The sequence below is a fragment of the Octopus bimaculoides genome, chromosome 2 (genome assembly GCF_046866305.1).
Source record: "Octopus bimaculoides isolate indiv1 chromosome 2, ASM4686630v1, whole genome shotgun sequence".
NCBI classification, from domain to species: domain Eukaryota; kingdom Metazoa; phylum Mollusca; class Cephalopoda; order Octopoda; family Octopodidae; genus Octopus; species Octopus bimaculoides.
In genome coordinates, this window is record NC_142929.1 from 168,135,726 (window position 1) to 168,158,360 (window position 22,635).

Here is a 22,635-nt window from a genome sequence, read left to right on the forward strand (position 1 = left end):
TCTCATTAGGGTTGCCACCCAACTTCTCCAGCCTCCGCAGCAATGGCTCCAGGGCCAAAACATACAGGACCGGGGACAAGGGGCACCCTTGACGAACAGACCGCTTGATCGAAAACGGCTCCGTTAGGTAACCGTTTATCTGGACGGTGGACTTAATGCCGCTGTACATAGCGGAGATCCACCCGCGAAAGCCCGGGCCTATCCCAGCCGCTTCGAGGACGGCCTCCAGGTACCGATGGTCGACCCTATCGAATGCTTTACTTTGGTCTAAGTGGACCACTGCCCCTCCTTTGCCGGCTAATTTCCCAACCCTGTCTAAGGTGTAGCGGAGAAGGTGAAGATTGTCCTGGATCGACCTGCCTGGGATTGCACAGGTCTGTGCCTTCCCGACAAGCTTCTCCACGACCGCCGTCAACCTTTTAGCTAACACCTTGGCCAAAATCTTTAGCTCTACGTTGAGTAGAGTTATGGGCCTATAGTTACTAATGCTATCCCCCTTGCTTGGGTCCTTCTGTATCAGCGTCACAACTCCCCGGCTTACAGAACTGGGAATTCTCCCGTTCTGCTGCCAGTTTGCATAGACGCCTGCCAGAATCTCCCCAAACAAGTCCGGCATTGCTCGGTAAAACTCGTAGGGCAGACCATCCAGTCCCGGAGACTTTTCCCCAGCGCACTCGGCCAGCACCTCTCTTACCTCCGCGGGAGTGATCAGGCCTTCACAGCATTCAGCCTCGCGCGCCGAGAGTCGAGGCCCGCCAGCTAGGAAGTCCCTTAAGGGCTCCCCACGCCCAAGCGGACCGCTCTCCCCGAACACCCGAGCAAAATGCTGGTGAAGGGCCTTTTGCATCTCCTCCTGTCCATAGATCCTGCGTCCCTGCCCGTCAGTTAAAGACCCAATGCAGGACTTCTTGCCCTTCTGACTCTCCACATGGCGAGCCCATCTGGCTGCGTTGATACCTTCTCGTTTCCCAGCGCGTAACTTAGCTCTGACTCGGCATCCTTCATGTTTGGCATTGAGGTGACGATACAAGACCGTTCTCGCCGCCGTCACTCTGGATGCGGTGCCAGATTCCATTGCCTCATCTAGACTCCTGACTAAGTCACCCTCTATTCTAGTCCTATCTAAACTTAGCTGATTGCTAAATCTAATGGACTCAAGTCGTATGGCTCTCTTGAGGGCGTGCCACCATCTATTATTAATGATGGTGCCACATAATGCCCTCTGCACTAACTCCTTAATCCGGGTACGAAAAGCTAAACAAGTCAAAATAGACTTGTTCATTTTCCAATACCCGGGTCCCTGTCTATGACACTTATCTATATGCACCTCACACGTCACAAGTTTGTGATCCGAGTAAGGCACAATGCAAAAATGTGGACAGCTAAAACTATTCTTATCTCTTTCCTTAACAAATATTCTATCTATATACGATCTGCGTGAGCCGTCGTTATTACTCCACGTCCACTGTGGAACGCTCGGCTCATCCAGTCGGTAACGGTCTACTAGATTAAAGCTCTCTAGTAGACCTTTGAGGCAAGAATTTCCTTTCCTATCAGCGGAGCCTACACTATCAACTCGCGCATCGAGAATAGTGTTGAAGTCCCCTAACAATACTATGGTTTTAGACGTCAATAGAAAGTACTCCAGGTTCCGAAAAATATCCGACTGCCTGTGTTCGTTAGGAGCGTAGACAGCCACCAACCTGAAGGACTGCTTACTTTCGTGTGTCACATCTAGGACGACCAGCCTACCTTCTGGGTCCAGAAAGACAGTACGTATCTGCAAATCCAAGTTTTTCTTGATGAGGACTGCCACGCCTGCACCTCCCCTCCGGCTCGGAGAAATAAATTTCTCGTAACCATTGAGGAGGGGCGAGAACGCTTCAGGTCCCTTCATCTTGGACTCGGTTATTACAGCCACATCTATTCTATGTGAAATGAGGTCGTGCAGAAAACAAGCCTGTTTCCATTTCGACCCCATTCCACGCACATTTAAACTACCCAACTTAATCATTGAAAAAATAAAGGTAGAAAATGAGGACTTACGGTTGTGAGAGGGAGCATGGCACTTTTTGTCTGCCAACCTCCCCTCCTCCTTCCGTTTCTGCATTGCTCTTTCTCGGGGTTGCCACCGGGCTCTGGTTTGGGGTGCCTGCCGGGCTGACAATCAATCTGCCCTCTTTTACGTCGTTGGAGACGTCAATTATTAGTTTGTTTCTAACGTGCTCCTGAAACAGTCTTTCTGCAAAGTCTTCTTCTGAGACCTTTGCATATCTGTATTGAGCGTCCTCTGTGCCGCTCTTGAAATATCTTACCCTTGGGTGGGCTTTGATATACTTCACAACTTTTTCATTTTTTGTGTTTATCGCCACTATTTTTTCGTTTTTTTTTAAACCTTTCAATGCAGGTTGAGGGGTGGGGGGCTTGAACCTCTGTCCTATCAGCGTTGTGCCAGCGGGGTAAGGGTGGGAAGTTGTTTTTTTTTCCTCTGTCTGTGCAGAGGTTTTTTTTTTGTTTGGGGAGGGGACTCTGGCGCGTGTTGTTTCTTCCTTTTGTTGCTCGCAGATGAGAACTCCATCTTTTCCGTTTCGTTCTCCACTACGGCAACTATTTTTTCTCTCTCTTGTTCTTTTTCTTGCTGTTTTTTTCCTTCTACCGTGTTTCCACTCTCCACTTCGATGGTGACTTCTTTGCCTTTTTCTTTTTCTTCCTCGTCCGCTTTCGGAGGAGGGGCGTCACTCGTTTTAACGGTGTTTGGCTTTGTTTTTATACAGGCCGAGCGGACGTGACCCTTCTGCCCACACTTGAAACATCTGGGTCGACGTCCCTCCACCGACACGCGGATGGTATGCCCCTCCCCCACAAACACCCTATCAGGCAAATTCTCGAATGTGCTGTTCTCAGCTTGGACCAGAATTTCCAGCGTCTGACCTCTCCATCTGGTCGCTTCCTTCCTCTTCATGCTTAGAATATTAATTTTCTCCTCGACGTCGAATATAACCGCTGCTGCCGCCCACATTACGTCATATCTGAAAGGTATGTCCTCAATGGTCACCCGTGCTGTTCTTTTTCCCATGTAAGTGGGCAGCAACATGATTATATCGTTTTTTAACGTCTCCGTCGAGACCTCCCTCGCCACTTCAGCCGAGTCGAAGTGCACCTCAACCGTTGCACTTCGTGTACTCCGCGGTTGACGTGGCGGACCTTTGGCCATATTGGCGCCAGACACCTCTCGACCAGTTCGTTACGAACCTCCGTGATTTTTTTTTCTTTTATATTGTATACCTTGTATACTACTATCTTTTCCTTTCGGGCATTGACAGTCTCGGGTGGTGGAATCAATTTGGTTTCACCATCCACCTTTTGTATGTACTTCCTGAACGCGTACAGACTCTCTTTTACAATTTTCAGTTCAATGGTGCTTCCACCAACAGCCTGAGAAAAACTTTGCTTTGGCATACTTTCTCCCTGAATGGGAGCGTTGCTTTCGGCTGTCGCGATTTTGTCAAAAAGACAAAAAATAACAGACAAAAATTCTTGTCGCCAAGACAAATGAATGGTATTTTCCTGCCCCGTAGGGCGAAAAACTACTGTTAAACAAACAGTTACAAAAATGTCTCACAATAACAGACGTAAAAGAACTCACACAGACGTAGCAGCAAAGATATTTGAATCAAGATATAATACTCCAAACACGAGAAAACGTTGAATGTCGTAACATTTTTATTATGATCACTATGGATCTACTTTACATAGATGATACAAAGACAAATACAAACAGATGTACAAAATGTATGAGTTCTTTTTTAAAAAATTTTACGATGTTTTCATAAGAGACAGAAGTGTGAAACAGAGAAAACAAAGGAGAAGAACGAAAATGGAGCTACTAACCCTAAAAAGCGAAGGAAAAATAAGTCAAAGGAACGGTCAACAGAAAATAAAAAAGAGATAAAAAAAGCCAGAAACTAATAATGTACAAGAAGAGGAGGAGAGAACGGATAAAGATGTGAAATACAAGGGGGTTTTGATAAAGTACGAGAATTGCGAGCAGATGGAGAAAAAAGTCGAGAGGTTGGAGGAAATAATAAGAGTGAAAATGCCTGAGAAATGTGTTGAAAAATGCATTTTGATACATGAGGAAAACTACTGGGAGTACTTAAAAGAATTTGGTGAAAATATAACGAAACGGATATGGTTGGTGGAGACACCCTCCCCCCCCCCTCTAGAACTGATTATTTGCAGTTGTTAAAGACGGACGTAACAATGATTAATGGAAGAGTATTTCAACTTTTTGAGTTGCAAAACCGTTAAAGTGTTTACATGACGTTGAACGTAAAAGTGAAAAACTGGATAAATGTAACCACCCGACTTCGGGGATCGAGTGGACATTGCGCCTCATTTTTTTTCATTCTTGCATATTATCATTTTATTTTAATTACCCCGATTTTATATTTGCGTTTTGTACTGTCTTTACGTTTTGTGATGTCTTAAAAACTTCTTTGTATAGCCCTTTATGGATAATAAAGAAATCGGTATTTCGTTTGTTTTTACGTTCTGAGATCAAATTCTGTCGAGGTTGACTTTGTTTTTCATCCTTTCGGGGTCGATAAAATAAATACCAGTTGAGCACTGGGATCGATGAAATCGACTTTTCCCCTCCCACAAATTAGAAATCAATATGATTATTATTATTAAACACAACTACTGCTGTAATTAAACGTCTAACTAGATAATGTTGAACAAATGAAATATTTTCAAACGCTTCTCTCCCCTGCATAAAGTAGACTAAACTGTTTTTTTTTTCTTTTCACTTCAGGTTATTGCCAAAGATTTTAAAAAGTCAAGGGATGAATAAGCCAGTTTCTTACGAGGAACGCTGTCGGAACCAGCTTCAAGCAATGTTAAAGAACGACATCAAAAAAAGTGGTGGAAACCTCAATTTCTTATATAGGCCCAATAATAAACCTATACACAGTCCGGTTCACAACCAAATTCAGAAGGTATTGTACCTTTTGCAAAACAAACTCTTCGAAGAATGTGCTTCAGAACTCAGACGGATTGACTTACCAACACTGCATGCTATCCTTAATGACATTCCTTTTAAACTACTCTACGAGTCGATTCCTTTGTCTCTTCCAGTTCTTGATGTGCTCTACACTCGGCTATACCAAAGCACTACACCTGGATCTGCCTCATGGCGTCTACTCTCTCCAGATATGCTTGTGCCAAAGTTGATTCTGTTTTTTGCTGAAGAATGGTTAGCTTCAGGGAAGGGTGGGAAAAATTGTAACGGTTATTTTCCGGCATGCCGAAATCTTTTGTGGATGGCTTCCACAGTCGACACATCTTTGGCTGATAGTCTCCGAACAGCTAAAGTTACTATGGAATCTAATATTGAAAAGCTGGGTAAACACGGTTTGGTTGAATGCTTTGATGGATCCTTGAAAAGTTTGCAGTCTTCGTTACAATTTGAGATGAACCACATGATACAACAAATGAAGCAAGCTTTAAACTTACTGAAAGAACAACGAGGCAAAGATTTAACTGATACTATTTCCGAATCAGCACACCAACGACTTCTGCAAGTAAGAGATTATTATTATTATTATTATTATTATTATTATTATTATTATTGTGGTTGTTGTGAAGTGGCAAGCTGGCAGAATCGTTAGCGTGTCGAACAAAATTCTTAGTGACATTTATTCCGGCCATTTACGTTCTGGTCGACTCTGCCTTTCATACTTCGGGGTGATTTACCTCCTCCCCACAAATTTCAGGCATTGTGCCAATAGTAGAAGGGATTATTATTGTTGTTGTAAGGCGGCGAGCTGGCAGAATCATTAGCACACCGGGCAAAATACTTATCAGCATTTCGTCCATCTTTATGTTCCGAGTTCGAATTCTGCTGGGGTCGACTTTACCTTCCATCCTTTCGGTGTCAATAAAGTAAGTACCAGTTGAACACTAGGGTCAATATAATCGATTTGCCCCTCCACTCAAAAACTGCTGGCCCTGTACCAGAATTTGAGACGATTATCATTACTGTAAAGCAGCGAGCTGGCAGAATCTTAGCGCATCGGACAAAATTCTTAGCGACATTTCTTCCGGCTCTTTACGTTCTGAGTTCAAATTCTGCCGAGATAAACTTTGCCTTTCATTCTTTCGAGATCGATGAAATAAATACCAGTCAAGCATTGGGGTCGATGTAATCGATTTACCTAAATTGCTGGCCGAGTGTCAAAATTTGAAACCATTATGGTTGCTGCTGTTATATCGGTACAGAAGTTTCAGACAATATTTTACAGTACTTATTTCTGTTGAAATTCTGTCGGGCTTATCTTAGCCTTTCGTCTTTCAAGGCATCAAAAAGCAATGCCACTCATATACTAGAATCGATTTACTCTGGGTCCTAAATTTGAGACCTTGTGTAAGTTAGAAATCTTCATTGTTACTACTGAAATTGGGGCAAGCTGGATAGTAAATCAGTCAAAAGTTTTTAGAGTATTTAGTCACGTACCTTAAGATCAAATCACACTAGGATTTTCTTTGCCTTTCATTCCTCGATCTCCTTTAAAATAAATACCTTATCAACTTAATTGCCTATTCCCTTCCACAATTTTTAGGGTTTATGCTGATTAGAAATTATCATTGTTGTTACTCATGAAAATGGATGTGCAACAGAAAACATGCCAAGAGTAATGCCGTATTTAACTTAATGTCTTGATGTTCTAAGCTACCGCAACCTAATTTTCTAATTTATATCTCTGCGATCGATAAAAAGAAAGTACCAATGATACGTTACAACAGTCTCAATTATCGTTGTTTCTAATAGTTTGCAGTGGATAGTCACAGATATTTAAGTATCGGACTACGTATCTAGATTCGTTTCTTCTAATGTTATGTTTGATAATTTTGTCAGTCGATAAAACAAACACAAGCAATACGAGGGTGGGCATGGGTGTGTGTTTAAAACATTCGCTTAGTAACCAACAGTTTCCGTATCTGATGCCACGGCTCGACACATTGGGCAAGTATCTTTTGTCTTATCCTTGATAGTTTGTAAGAGGAATATGATAGAAAACAATCGGGTAGAAGCCCATCGTATATATGTGTACATACCTTTGCCAGTATACATCAGCGAGAGTTATCATATGCATCAATGAAAAACTGAAAACCAGTGATAATCACTGGCCACTGTCACCGATAGTGAACAACTGATTGGTTTGTTGGAATTCTGTAACTAACGACACTATTATTCAATACCTACGATATAAAATAAATATAAATAATATATTGCAGCTAATTCATCTCAATGTATCTCTTTCCGGCGAATAATCTGCAATGTTGTTAAATATTCGCACTTAAAACAGCCTTAGATCAAAATAGCAATGTGTAAAATATAATGTATGTATAGACATGGAACAACACGGCTGTATTGTTTTGTCTTGGAGAAGTCTCTCTGAGATATGTGTGTTCTTTGACCAGAACACGGGTAGATTGTCAGACACAATGTTTCAACTTGATCCTCAGTTACGAATATACTGAACGTTCTGAGTTAATCTGAAAATAACTGTTCGTATGCAGAAATCGGTAAACGAAATATTTACTATTTGTGTGAAAGTTAGAGAGGCTAGAATTAGATTAATATAGGCATTTGAGATTATATGTTAATATAGGGACTTGATCCTTAAATGAAAAAAGCAGCGTACATATTTATTGTGTATAAAACCATGGAACTGCACTAGCTATATTTTGCCCAAGGAAAAGCTCTCAAAAAGACCCCTGTTAAAAACAGGACTCCAAAATTCAGGAGCATAATCAAAAGCGTTTCAGATATGACTATCCCGTTTTTTATTCAAACATTTTATAACAAGTACATTATCCAACGTGTGGTTTTTTGAGACAGTAAGGTGTGATTCTAACAGATTGTGCGATCACGTAGAAGCTAATCCTTATTGAGTATTTATTAGCATCAATCACCATTGGGTAGTGATATAGTTCCAAGTGAGCCTCCGGAACTGACATTGCTAGGGTTTTTAAAGAAAAGCATGACTGTTACAGAATATTGAGATACATGTGGGTTCTTTTATCTATAGCTTAAGTATAGTGTTTTAAATGAAAGGAGTTCGATGCGATGTGGTTTTGTTTAATTAATTACCTATGATAATAGTATCTAGTCTGAGTAATTTGTTCCTCGACTACTTAATGTCATAGAAACCAAAGACAAGTACCATACCAGTTAGCCGTATAATCTATGGATGAACACATACATTTCATACCGGCCTAAACGTTGCAGCTATCAATTTTCATTGGTTAATTATGCAATCTTCAATAGTTTTTGGACACACTATCACAATTTATTTCTAACACGGCAACAATGTTTCAATTTTGAGGAATTGCTTTAAGCATTTGTATTGACTTCAGTATATGACTAGTATTTATTTTATTGAATCCGAAAAAATTAAAAACAAAGTCTACCTGACAGAATTTGAACTCGGGAGCTAATTAGAAACTGCAAATAATAGTTCGTGTTTGTTCAACATTACATTGCTGCTGATGTACATGGAACACTCAATTGTATTTACTTTGTGAAAATATTTCGTTAAAAAATTTTGTTTTCTTTTCATTTTTATTCTGATTATTAGCAAAGTGAAATGTTTTTACTGTTCTGTTAGCTGAGCATTTGTGGGATTATTCTTCGGCGATCGTCAGATAAAAAAATAATAATTGCTTTTTTGACGAGTCAAAAAGCTTTGTTACTGGAAATAAAGAATGTAAAAAAATGATGTACATTTCTCTGTATGATTTGTATCAGGAAATGAAAGGACTCCATGATTTGGGTTAGTTTGTTGTTATTTGGCTTCAGAAACGTTGTGATCAGTTAGACTTATGATGGAGGGTGTTCTAAACGTCATCATCTCTTTTTCAGATATATTGTATTTGGAGCTATATTATCCAGTGTCTCCATTTTTAGGATGGTTGTATGCGATTTTGCAGCTATTCTAGCAGGTAATTGGCTTCGGAATTTGGTCCTCTCGGAGTAAATTTATTGAAGAAAACCTTAATTTTATTTTCGTTTACGAAATTATTTCACTTCTCTGGAAACACACGTATTGAATACAACTTTTCTAACGCTTTTGTTACAAAATATTAATATTGATTTCTTATGTAAATCACATTAAATGCCAAGCGAATAGAAATAAGATTAGGTGACGTTTATGCATTTTTATTTTTAGGGGAATTAATGGCTTTCAATAATTTCAGTCGGAAACTAAAACGCTTCCACATGAACTGTTCAGCGAGAATTTACAACGTGAAACGAATTGGTTAACCACCTGATTTTTTAAAATTTATTCTAACTAGATTATGCAAGGAATTCAGAGCGTTGGAATTAGCATTGCCACCTAAAGCCTTCGTCAGGACCCTGTTTTCACACTAGCTTTTATAATTTAAGTTTTTTAATATAAACAATATAAATAGGTAAAGCGAATGTTTTACAACGTAAAGGTAAAATAATTTAAAATGTAAATAGATATGAAAACGCGAAAGCTTAAATTCCTTAGAAAATGTTATTAATCCTTAATTTTAAAATAAAACCGGTATTTTAGTTTTTCTTGTCAAATGAGGGAGCGTTTTTTAATTTCGCAATCGAATGTGTTTATTCACTATGTTTGCTCTCAGAGAAGCAAAGTAATTTCGAAGACGAAAATAAAATTGTTTCCTTGAATAAATATACTCCAGGAATCAAATTCCAAAGTAAAATTTATTTGTTGCTTAGCTCACGTTTAAATTGGTTGCCTGCTTGGAATAATTTCCCTTCAATTTCCGACCCACTCCCCACATAAATTTAGATTGTTACTTTCATATTTTCATTTCTCTAAGTTCCTACCATACCAATCTCGAAATCTTTATTGATTTCTAACCTAGGAATACTGACACAAATTTACGACATATTAGAGAAATACAAGTTTGAGATATTCATGCTTTATTCGTTGACATTAACTATATAATTTTCGTAACATCGAAGCAGGTGTTCATGTGTCTTGTACAATAAGTTGCTACTGTTTGCAATACGGTAAATTGAGACCCCTACAGTAAGGTGGTGTTTTGTTGTTGTTGTTTTTTTACTATGGCTATAGTGTGTCACTGATGGTTGGATAAGAACCAACGCTAGCACATTTTATGAATCAGCAACAATCATATACTGTGGTGTATCAATCCAGAAAAGCCACCCAGCTAGAGCTCTACGCATTTTTATGTACAAAATTATTGTGTACGTGGATATCCAGAGTGATAGAGTAATGAAAGCCAATGCAGAATTCGGTTATTGGTGCTCTTTCATTGCTTTGTATCCATAACCATGAGACTTCTCTCAAATTAACTTGTTTCCGAAATATTTCAAATAGATAATGTGCTGAATGGGGTACGCAAAAAGAAATTTAATGAATTGAAATTTGCTTCTTAGTTGCCGAATGAAAACAAAATCCTAGCCATAATTTTTGTCGATACTTGAAGGAGAAAATTTCAAGAACTGAGATCCTACGAATAGTTGTGATTAATTATTAAATTGAGTGTTACTTGATATTCTACCGAAAGGAAATTATGGTCGTTGAACTTTTATTCCATATCTGTCACTAATATATTAAGGAATTTATGATATCCACCAACCGCAGACGCGCTGCGTATTTGAAAAATATTTAAAAGAATTCTGTATCCACCAGACAGCTAAAGACACAGGGTGAGATGAAATACAGTAAACCTCTAAGTGATGTTTTACCGTACCGTTATAGTCACCTTTATCCTCCTCCTGTTTGGAAATGCTAAAATATATACATTGTGATCGATTCAGGAGTTTTCTATATTCGAAATATATTCCTTTTTGACTAGGGACGAGGTCCCATAGTTTTAAGTTACTTGAGATGGAATGTTATTACATCCATTCTTTTTCAGGTGTAATAATAACGTAAAATGAATAGAGCTCAAGTGAAAATTGACTGTTATTTTTATTTATTATTTTTCTTTTTGACTAAATGGATTAAAAAACATATTGAAGGTTGTAGTAAGTTGTAACATTTATACTTCATCTAAGGACACTGTCACTAAGCAAAGTTTTAAAATGTTTGCTCATCTAGAAATGAAAACTGGGTGGAGGCTGACTTGTTTTATTAATGGGATATTGCTTTCTGGAGAAAACAACCACAAACTAATAGAAATGGGGATGAGGTTGCGTGGTGCATGTGTTTCTTTTTTCGGGGTTTTTTTTTGGGGGGGGGGGACATTTAGTAGGATAGAGGATATAACGAGGTTTCTTTCACGTGTTATGTTTCAAATTGCCATAGAAAACTACATTGCGAGTTTTCTGAATTTACTCGAATATATTGCCGTTATATATTTTATCAAGTCCGAGCAGGTAAATGAAAGGTAACGTTGACTAGAATGGGATTTGAACTAAGAACGTGGATATACGGAAACACACCACATTAAGTAGTTTACAATATTTTACTGCATTTATTCATTTTTGTCCGGTAAAACTTTTAGTGGAATGTCATATGTCTATTGCAAAACTCATATCTTCCATGAAAAAAGTACGATCGAAATTAACTATTGAGGCAGTAGAATGGAAACTGGGAGAACGCTGGATTAAATGGTGTGAAATATTCGGTCTTCTCTTGGGTCTCACTTTAAACCCAATTCTTACCATGTTTGACTTTGATTTTCATCTCGACAGGAGTTAATAAACCGACAGTCAATTGTACACTGAGCTCAATTTATTCAACTGTTCTTTTACAAAACTTGAAAGTGTGCCTAATCAAATGAAATCGATAATTACAACAAAAAGATGAAGTATTACATTCAAGCATTAACTGCGAAATTAGACACCAAAGCACTTGCTGTAATGTTCACGAATCTCATCGTTAGAATTCCTTTTAAATAGAAATGTAAATACATAGACAACCAGGGTATTGCTTTATTAGCCAAATTGGTTATGATGTAGTCATGTGACCAATCAATAATTATATTTAGTTAAACGGAAAATAATCCCTCGCTGCTAAGAAATCAATAACTAAATACCCAATTGGCTGCGAAAATAAATTGAATGTTCAGTGTAATTAAATATTTAAAATGTTTTAGATAATTATTTTCTTTTTGCTTTCATTCTTAACTTTATGCCAGTCAGAATATAAATTTTATCATAGTATCGTGTTTGTGTGTGTGTGTGTTTAATGTATGTACAAATATTCTGCTATATTTGAATAAATATTCTGGAGGTTAGGTATTACCCGTAACGCTGTCGAGTAAAAATTTCATCAGTCAGCTAGTTAAGTCTTCATACAAAGATTTAGAAATCTAGACAGTTAAGGCAAAGAAAAACCCATCGATAAAATGACGTATTTCTAAGCATCCTGTTTACTTCATTTTTCCGCTGAAGTATTTTTCTTTAAGCTTATCAGCAGTTTTCAGAAGCAGAACTCCTTAAATCTTGGGAGAAAAACATTTGAAGGAATGTGATAACAACAAAAAAATAATATTTTCACGTGATCAGAAATAAATATTCGTTTATGGCGGAAATATCAATGTAGTCAAGTGAAATAACAAATGCTGGTTTAGTTTATTATATGACACTTCCGTAATCTATCTTACGGATTTATCTTGTTAATAAACAAAAGAAAACGACACTTCTGAATTAAGAATTTCGTCGACTGACTTGATCCCTTGTGTCAAACTTAATTATTTTCTTAAAAAGACATTGTTTGCTCTGACAGAGTTTGTACTCGGGACATAGCGCTACTAAATACTACAAAGCAATTAGTCTTCAGTTCTTTCTTAACAGCTCGATGAATTTCGATCCAGGAAAGCCAGTCTGCATTAGCGCGGTATACAAGCCAAATATTTTCATACCATACCCTATCTTCCCTAAAGAAAGATACATTGAATTAAAAAGATGAGTTGAGCATGCTCAAGTATCACTTACCTAGGGCTAAACAACAACAAACAACATGTCTGTTCTTGTTACGTAATAATTTTGTATTGTACTGAAATGTTGAACTTCATAAAATAATACATTACTATGGAAGTTAGGAACCTCCACTTCGAGCTGCTAGAAATGCAAGGTTCCTTCAAACTAAACCCTACCATGTTAAAAGATTTTTAAAATCATTGAATTTTGTTTGCCGGAAAATGAGATGGTGTTGGCACAGATAAGTTTTCTTTGGTCATAAGACAACTCAATCACAGGAAACCTATGATTATTCAGCAACCAATCTATGACTTGGTAACTTTCAATAACATCCTTCTTTTCACGTGATGTTAGATGAAAAGGAAATGACCATTATAAAGCATGATTATTACTAAAAAAATACCTTTAAATCTACGCTACAAATGCTTTCTATTTGAGAAGAGACTTGATGTATATTTTTAAAGATGGTAGAGATGGGCACGTCAAGAGCTAAATTTGGAAACTTTAGTACCTCTAAATCTATATCCCACTGATTTGTCTAAATTTTACTAAAAAGTCTTTCTATTGGAGCTTTAACAACCTTCTCAACAAATTCAGATTAATATTAAATTTGTGTCTAAGGTGGTGAGTTGGCAGAATCGTTAGCACCCCGGACAAAATGCTTAGCAGTATTTCGTCCGTCTTTACGTTCTGAGTTCAAATACCACCGAGGTCAACTTTGCTTTCATCCTTTTGGGGTCGATAAAATAAGTACTAGTTGATATTATTTCGACTGGGGTCGATGTAATTGATTTACCTTCTCCCTTACCTCTCAACAAAATAAGTTCCAGAAATATACTGAATCTACACATCCTGCTCCCGTCAACAAAAACTGTTTATTCAAAAGGTAACAATAAATAATAATCATATACAGCTCCATTCGAATGTTGAGCAGTAGAAACAGTAAGTCAATTATTAGTCCCGGCCCTATATGTTAGAACTCAAATCTCGCTGATGACAACTGATATTTTATCCCTGTAAATTGAGGACCATTTGTGCATTGTCAGTGGTACATTTGGTAGCTTATTTTATAAATGTGTGAACGTGTGATAATGCAAGAAGTCAAAATTTAACTATTGCTCAACACTAGATGCTCGTCGGTGTCCAAGGCAAGACATTTAACTTCTTGTTCCAGTCCATTCGGCTATAAGTAGCTATCACAGTATAGAAGGCACATCATAATAGACAATAGAAATGTGACGTTAACAAATGTTTCATTGACTGTCTGTAGTGAATAACACATCACCTGGGGACATAGAACTAGATGTGTTCATGTGTGTGATAGTGATAATCATGATCTCCTTCGTGTAAACATGGAAGCCAAAAGAGTTGCGGAATTTTTGTTTTAGTTTTACTTTCATTTTTTATTATTATGCTTATATTTTCAGTATTTTCCTGATATTTGAAGTAAGCGAACGCAGAGAACGATTTCGTTAATTAAACGTGGCGGTCCTTTAACCATGAGATAAGAGGGAATTAATTGCATAAGATAGGTGGAGCCATTAGAGAGGTGAAGGAAAACGATTTTAATGTAAAATGAAACTAAGTTGGTCACCCTTTACTATTTATTTATTTTTTGCTGCCGAATTGATCACTGCACCGAGCGTTCATCATAAGAAATGAATAATTAATTTGGATTTTTAGAATTCTTCCGCACAACAAACACATTGGAATATTGTAATATAAACTAATTGTCTCTGTTCTTTCTCATTAAGGAGACTCTTTGTTATTAAGATATGCTTAGTGATTAATACAGTAACTCCGTTAATTACGATCTAACTATTAACAGGATTAAACTTTTTATTTTTATCTTAGAATATTCCCAAAATGTAGAAATTGCTAATAACAATTATGATAAAGAATATTAATAATTTCTAATTTTTGGCACTGGGCTAGTTCGGGGAGGAGATATAGCTGATTAAATTGACACCAATACTCGACTGCTAGTTAGTTTATTGACTACATAATGAATGCAGTTTCGGGAGAGATTCTACATAGTTGACTTGCTACAAATGACAGCTATTCTTCCTCAAACCACGCTCTACCGTCTAAATAAAATGAAGGACACACAATGTAATCTAAGAATAATGTATTTTGAGAAAAATAAAGATTAGATTCACAGCCGAAATCTCTTTAATCAATCTTGCTCAATTAAGGATGACCTGGAACTAAACAACAGCTGTAAAATCACCAGAGTCGACCAAAGCGAATTTAAACGTAAAGGAATATAACTGAACATAGCAAGGCATTTTGTTGGCGCTCTTCTGTTTTTATCACTCTACAGTAATAACAAAATCTAAATGCTGTAAATAAAACTACAGAATTTCATAAAAACCTCGCCTGTCAGCTACTTATTAAATCAACTTCTTGTCGTAAACTATGTATTTCCAGTGAATCTAAGGATTTAACCTTCTTAACAACTTCGGTTTATTAGCATAGATAGCTCTTTAATACTCCCAATGTATTTAGTCAGGGAACTAGTTTTGCATTCGTGGTATAATCTTTTCATTTCACTTAACTTGCAATGCTAATATCTTCGGAATACATGGATGTCACATTATCTTATGTACTTTCCCTGAGTTCTGTGTCCATGTAAGAAAGCAATTAATCAGAAAACAGCAAATGCAAGTTCTAATCTTTCTGTCTCAGATTTATCTCAGTAGATTTTGTGATATAGTCATCAACACCATATTGTATGGCTATTTCAAATTTCTATCAACATCATGAGTTTATTTCTGTGTACAGTGATTGATTAGACAAAATTTCCAAGAATGGTGGCTTGCAGTTTCCTACTATTTTACTGTCTTACAATCAAATTCTCTGTCATTTATATATATATGTGTGTGTGTGTGTGTGTGTGTGTGTGTGTGTGTGTGTGTGTGTGTGTGTGTGTGTGTGTGTGTGTGTGTGTGTGATTTTCAGAAACACTGTTAATATCATATTTATCTTATATTGTAAATTGAACAAATTTACAAGTCCAATTTGTCCTTAAAAATCTATCTCGCCTTTTAAAGTACTTCATTTTATTTCCTCAGTTGTAGTTAAAAAGCTGATGATGCACTATTCCATATTGTTATGTTCAAATCTTACCGGGATGAACTTTGATTTTTGTATATCCATGATCGATAAAATAATACAACTTATATTAAGTAAGCATATTGCCAAAGTTGTTGTCTTTTTTCTTTCAAATAGTATGTTTCTTTGAGTTTATGGGTAAAGCTTTGTGCCATCTGTGATATGTGCTCTGTGGATGCCACGCCTTATAGCATCTGATCAAAAATGCACCAGGCTAACCATATCGCAGGAAAACCTGACATTGTGTGAGGCAGATGCAGCTGGTTTCTCTGAGCGTTTCGTAACCGAGGATGAGTGTTGAGTTCATTACTTTGAGCCAGAGACAGAAACAATCCATGCAATGGAATACCCCTCCTCACCTGCTCCAAAGAAGACGAAAATGATGGCCTCGGTGTTTTGGGGATGCAAAAGGCAGTGCGTTTGTTGGCCTTCTTGAAAAGGGCTTCACCATCAATACAAAGTACTATGTAAATTTGCTGAAGCAGTTACGAAAAGCTATCAAGACCAAACGCCCAAGAAACTGAAGAAGGCGGTTTTGTTTCATCGGGACAATGCTCCAGCACTCAAGTTCTTGGTTTCAATGGCTGCTGTGCGTAACTGTAGCTTTGAACTTGCTGATCACTCTGCCTATTCTCTCAATTTGGCCCCATCTGACTATCATCTGTTCTCCAACATGTAAAAACACTTGGCTAGAATCTAGTACTGCAGTGATGATAACATCATATCTGTTGTTGATGACTTTTTAGCCCAACATGATAAAAGCTTCATCACCATTGGGATCCAAGCACTGCAACACCGATGGAAAAATCACGTGGACCTCTAGGGTGAGAAATAAACCTCACTTGGTCACATTCCTGGTTGAGAAAATCTTGTTCAGCTTATGAACTTTTCAGCCTACTCTCGTACAACCGGAACCGTCAAAAGGACGATCCCATGTCTTGAAGAGGGTAGAAGGAAATAACAGAAGATATAAATCTTCAACTAAATCGATGTTTTCTTGTGTCCTGTAAGAAATCAATGATATTGTACCCAGATAAATGTTTTATGCTATTTAACAGGAGATACTGCTGTGACCTATCATCCCTCGCGGATCGATAAAATAAGAACCAATAACCTACTGGGTGTTATTCTCTCGTTTAAAACTCGTTCACTTACAAAATTTGATATTGTGTGTCGTCAAAAGAAAGTCAATTTAAAAATGTATGGGTAATATAATTAAATTGAATTCTTCCGTATTTTTTCCTTTTACATTGAAAGAAAATAATAAAGGTTGGGTTGTGGATGGCGAGGGGATAAAAGATATTTCAAAAAATTCAGATGTTTTATGGCTTTGATTAAAGTAGATTTTTCTTTTGAACAAATCCGCTTCTTTTTGTTTTGTTTATGTATTTTTGTTTTCGTTGTTTATAATATCGTATTGAATCCCAAGATAAATATAATACCAGCTAACGAATATACTATTATAAGTTAACCTATTTGAAAAGAATAGTATGAAGCATAGTTCCTGTTTTCTGGAATAGGCAAAGATAAGAGATGCCATGCAAGTGGTCTCAGACAGAAATTATGAGTTGAAAAATGACATCTTTCAATGCTTAAATTTCATTTCTATAAAATACGGCTAAATGATAAGCTGAAGATGTTTGTCCACCTCTCTCTCTCTCTCTCTCTCTCTCTCTCTCTCTTTAAATAATGTAAAATTAATATTTCTTATCATTAATATTACTTACAAAGTATTAGTATTAAATGCCATACAGGACTGAGATCGTATTTCAAATGTAGGTTACTGCTCATTCTTTCTACCGTCTGGTTGTTCAATAAATTCTTTCATCTTACAAATATCTGATTTTTTAAAACTTAGTTATGAGTAGCAAATGTGTTTGTACTATGTTCATATCTTGTTGGCGGAGGATCAAGAGTTAGAATTTTTCCCACTGGCATTAGTGAGGTAATTTAAGAGAAACGCTTTAGGTTGTAATTTCGGTTCACTACGATCTTACCCTTTACTTCATAGCCCTCACCACCTTCTGCAAGTAATATCAATCCTTGTTAAAGCTTGAGTCTCTGTGGTCGTTTGGCCTCTTAAATTATTAGCCAAGTCTTCCTCAAGTTACACATTATCTTACAAAAAAGAAATAGTGACGAGGTAATGTAGCACTAGATATACTATTAGAAAAATTACGGTATGGTCACCACTAGATCATCTTTTTATCATATTTGTCCAAATAGAGACTGTCCTGAAGTAAACAACAACAATGATATTCCGTCAAAGCTGGGTTGTAATCACATCTATTATCGTTATGCACTCTTAAGTCTTTATATTATACAATACCGACTGACCCTACCTGAAGCTATTCCATGCACCAGTTTTTCTTTGCATATCTGCTACGCCTTATCCCCGAGATTTCATACTTTTTTCCCAAATATTAATTGAACATCACCTTTTCTCTCGTTGCAGTCTCTTTTTTTTCTGAAATCATGCCAGCATAGAAATGTTCTTCGTTTCCCTTACGTATTTCGGTGGATGTCTCAGTGGTCATCTGAAATAAGCGGGTGGTCAAAATATTTTGTTATGCTTGTTTCTTGATTGTTTGCATTACACTTTCTAGAGTTAAATCACCGGCAAGATGCAAAAATGTATAAATTGCTTGTTACCTTTCCCCTAAGCAACCTGTATTTTTCCAACGTTGTAATATGATAACCATGTCGAATAATGTCATATGTGATATTCGACCCAAGTTACATAATTCAGATAATGTAGGTAACTACAAATGTGGTTTCTAACAGCCGTAAGGCTATAAAATTGGAGAAATAAGTATGAGTCCATGACTAATTTTCCCTTTCATCCTTATGGTATCGATAAAATAAAATACCAATCTTGGTGGTATTTGAACTCAGAACGTGATGTGTTTAATTCGTCTTTTTTTTATATTCTGACTCCATTGCCCTCACATCAGCATTAAATTTAAAAGCATCATATTTGGATAATCCTTTATACTCTACGCTTCAAACGTTGTCATACTTGAAAATATCAATACTTCAGAGCTGTATTAATCGGTTACCGAATTGCTATAAATTACCTACACACTTAGCAATTGCTGGGGTAATCATTTGATACTGGGTTGTATCTGATCAAAAGTGTTCCAGCACTTTTGTTGTCTTTCTCATGCATTAGGTATCCGGGACTACATTTTTTATTGTCCTGCATTAATAAAACGGTAGAGAGAATTTTGAGGAAGGTTTGTTACTATTTTCACTATTATTCTAGATCAAAGGTTGTCAACGGGGGCCATATGCACCCCCCCCCCACTTCCGGGAGCATTTGGAGCTCGAAGGGGGCGTGTTGGAGCAAAGGGGCTCTCTTGTACCAAAGAGCATTCTTTCGATAGACAGCACGTTGATCTCATAAGCGTCGCATGGTGGAAATAAACGCATTTACCAAACTTTCAATTTATTATTTCAATTCGTACATCTGTACTTCCGACTGCGTACAAACACATACGTAAAATGACGTCCCTTATTTTTTAATCATTTTCTGCTGATATCAAAATAAGTAGTATACCGAAAAATAGAAATATTTTCGTGGGGGTGCCATTTGTGACTCCAAGAGTCAAAAGGGGGCCTTTGGTCAAAATGGGTTGAAAACATTTGTTCTAAGACGGTTCTTTTAACCCGATCACACTCTAACTGTCAGAAAGGAATCATGTAACGTGTAGAGTGGAAGTCTAAATAATTATTCCCTTTACTGTCTCGACGACATATTCTGGTGGTGGCCACAAAAGAAGCAGACGATATCGACTAGCAGAGCACTACAGTCGCTATTACTCCGCACTTAACATTGGTGGTGTGCATTCTAGAATAGTACTGAGGACTGATAATGTTATTGCACCTTTTTTGCTGTGTATATCTTTTGTGTTTGTCTGAGTTGAGTGAGAGAGAGAGATTTTTAGAATGCTGTTTTAGTGGTGTTGTGGATAAATTGATGTTTCGCGGTATTTTTCATACAATAGCAAGAAACGATGGGATTGGAGTTTGCCGCGGCAAAACCTTCCCCACTCATGTCTTTTCCTTTCGTATAGTGTGTTCCTTTGAGTTTATGGGTAAAGCTTTGTGCCATCTGTGATATGTACGTTGTTTTGTGGTAGAGTTTATTGTAATTTGTTGTAGAGATTTAGATTCTCGGTGGAGTTGGCCAAAATCCATGCAAGATATAATGTATCATTCATCTACAATTATTCCTTTCTATTAGCTAAATGAGATGTATGCTCTACGAATGTGCCTTGTTTTTCTATGAAACTTCGTGGCGGTGCTGCATGGAACTCGTATTTTCGTCACCTGTTTATACTGTTGAGTGGCAGTACTTAATATTCTCAGTGGATTTGGTGGCAACTGTCACCAGTTTGTTTTGGTACCAGATTTTAAAATAATTTATGTAGTATTGCAGTAATTGTGAGAAAGATTTGAAATATCATTTGCGTATGAGGCATTGTGTATTTCGAGGTGAGCGTTAGCCGTGTAGTTATAGGTTTAAAAAGGTGGAATCCTTGTAGTACTCTTTTCGAGAAATTAAAAGTTTTCTAAGTGTTGTTTTTATACGTTGGCTTGTCGACCTGACACAGGGTTTACTTGCCGCCTGTTTACTGTTTCTTAAGAAGATATCGAATATTATATGTATGCAATTCCACAGCGGGGAACAGAGTTGTCTTACTTGTGTCAACGGTGCAATAAAATAGTGCGTGTAATCTTCTCCTTGTTAAATTCGTCACCTCGCCTCCATGTTAGGTTTGTGTTTAAGGTCGTTAAATGCAGATTAAGGCATATTAGTGATGTCGATGATGAGATTTTGTCTTTTTAGAATAGAAGGATGATGGGCTGATGATCTTAATTTGGTTAGACGCGAGGGAGCGTAAAAATTCTTATGTTTTTGCCAAGTTTCCAAATTTGGAATATACGGTAGGATTGGTACAAGTGATTGTTGATAATGGTAAGTATAGTAATTCCATCAGACTAAGTATCTGTCACGTTTAGTGAACAAGCAAATCCATGATGTCTTAACTCGGAATTTTAGATTAAATTGTTTGTCTCTTTCGGTCGCCATTGATAGTAAGACTATGGTTCAGTGTTGAACCTGTATTTAAATCGGCCATTTAAAAATATTCTTTAAATATTAGTACACTTTAGAACAGTGATCGGGAGAATAGGAAGACTGGTGGACAAAGTTGCTTAAAATGTAAAGAGATGAATCTTAAATAATTTGTTTTCAAATTCCACTATTTTCAATTTGGCTTCCCATGAAGCACTGCAGTTAGTATAATCGTTTGAAAACCATCTGAAAATAATTTTATTTTATAATTGTAATAAATCAATTTTAATGCATTTAACAAAATCCGAAAATAATTTAAAATGCTGTACTGGTTCAGTAAACATTTCTTATATTAAAGTGTGTGTGCGTGTTCGTACTGGTCCGGTTGGATAGATAAAATATGCGTGTTTAGCATGAATATTTAAGTGAAGAAAATTTGTGGCATTTCTTATTCATTTAATTTCAATATAATTCAATAACGGAGTGTGTATGTGTTGTCCGTGTTTCTATAAATTATGTTGAATTACCATTAACACAAAACTCTAGTGACGTACAATAGGATTGTCTATATAAAATAATATACAACAACACAGCTTTGTTTTGTTTTTTTTCGTTTTATTTATTACAATAATACTCAATTTTGTAGAACTACATACGCTTAGTTGTGAATGTTCCAGACACACAGTCTTTAATTTTGTATAAGTTAGAGGAATACAGATACTAATCATACTCTTTCCAGGTTAATTATTATTTTGAAACGGGAACAGTTAATGAGCTTCATTAAGTGAATGTTCAGTTTGAATACTTAGCACTTAATGTTTGTTGCACAGGCCTTGTGTGAGCACAAGTATAAGTCTGCAACGGACGCTTTTGTGTTTAGTCTAAGACACAAGTGTTCAGAGTTGAGATTACTGTTTTATTCTTTAACCCAGTGATAAACAAGACACTATTAGTCAACTCAATGATAAATATCATTTCCCATTGTGTGTTTTGCAGACCTTTCTAGACTAAAATGGTGCTGTTAATATTTATTTGTATGTCTATGGTTTAAGACGTGGGTAGGAATAATTCAGAGAGTTGGCCGGCGTGTTTAGTGCAGGATTTGGAAAGTTCTCTAATTCTTGAAAAGAAACTTAATTTTTGTTTTTCTGATATAAAATGGCTACGTGAAAGAAGTCTAGTTTATTTCTTTAAGATAGATTGGTTTTCTTGAAACAAATATTGTCTTTTTTCTTTCGATGCAGTTGAATCGTACAATAGAAGTTCTGGTGCAGAATATTTTCGAGATTTCTTGTTTTTGAGAATAGGCATGCTTGGAAGAATGTGATCTCATTATCGTCACAACTTCATTCAGAAAACTCTTCTTCATTGTACATTGCATACACAAGTGTATGGTCCTTACATCAGAGATCATATCAACAGATGTACCTGAGTGTATAACTCTGTGCTTCAGTCAGTCATTGTGTCATTAGAAAAGACGTGT

At 36.9% G+C, this 22,635-nt stretch overlaps 1 protein-coding gene across 4 annotated transcripts in view; it reads left to right on the plus strand.

Moving 5' to 3' along the window:
• Positions 1 to 22,635, plus strand: part of LOC106875612 (uncharacterized) — a 231,828-nt gene that overhangs the window by 195,658 nt on the left and 13,535 nt on the right. For 3 of the 4 annotated variants that reach the window (XM_089348057.1, XM_052965701.2, XM_014923832.3), the window contains one exon: positions 4,817 to 5,585. In XM_089348057.1, the coding sequence (XP_089204183.1) occupies positions 4,848 to 5,585 (738 nt within the window). In that variant the 5' untranslated portion in view covers positions 4,817 to 4,847. Of the gene's footprint in view, positions 1 to 2,899; positions 3,037 to 4,816; positions 5,586 to 22,635 lie in introns of those variants that run through there. The other variant, XM_089348056.1, reaches the window with a different exon arrangement.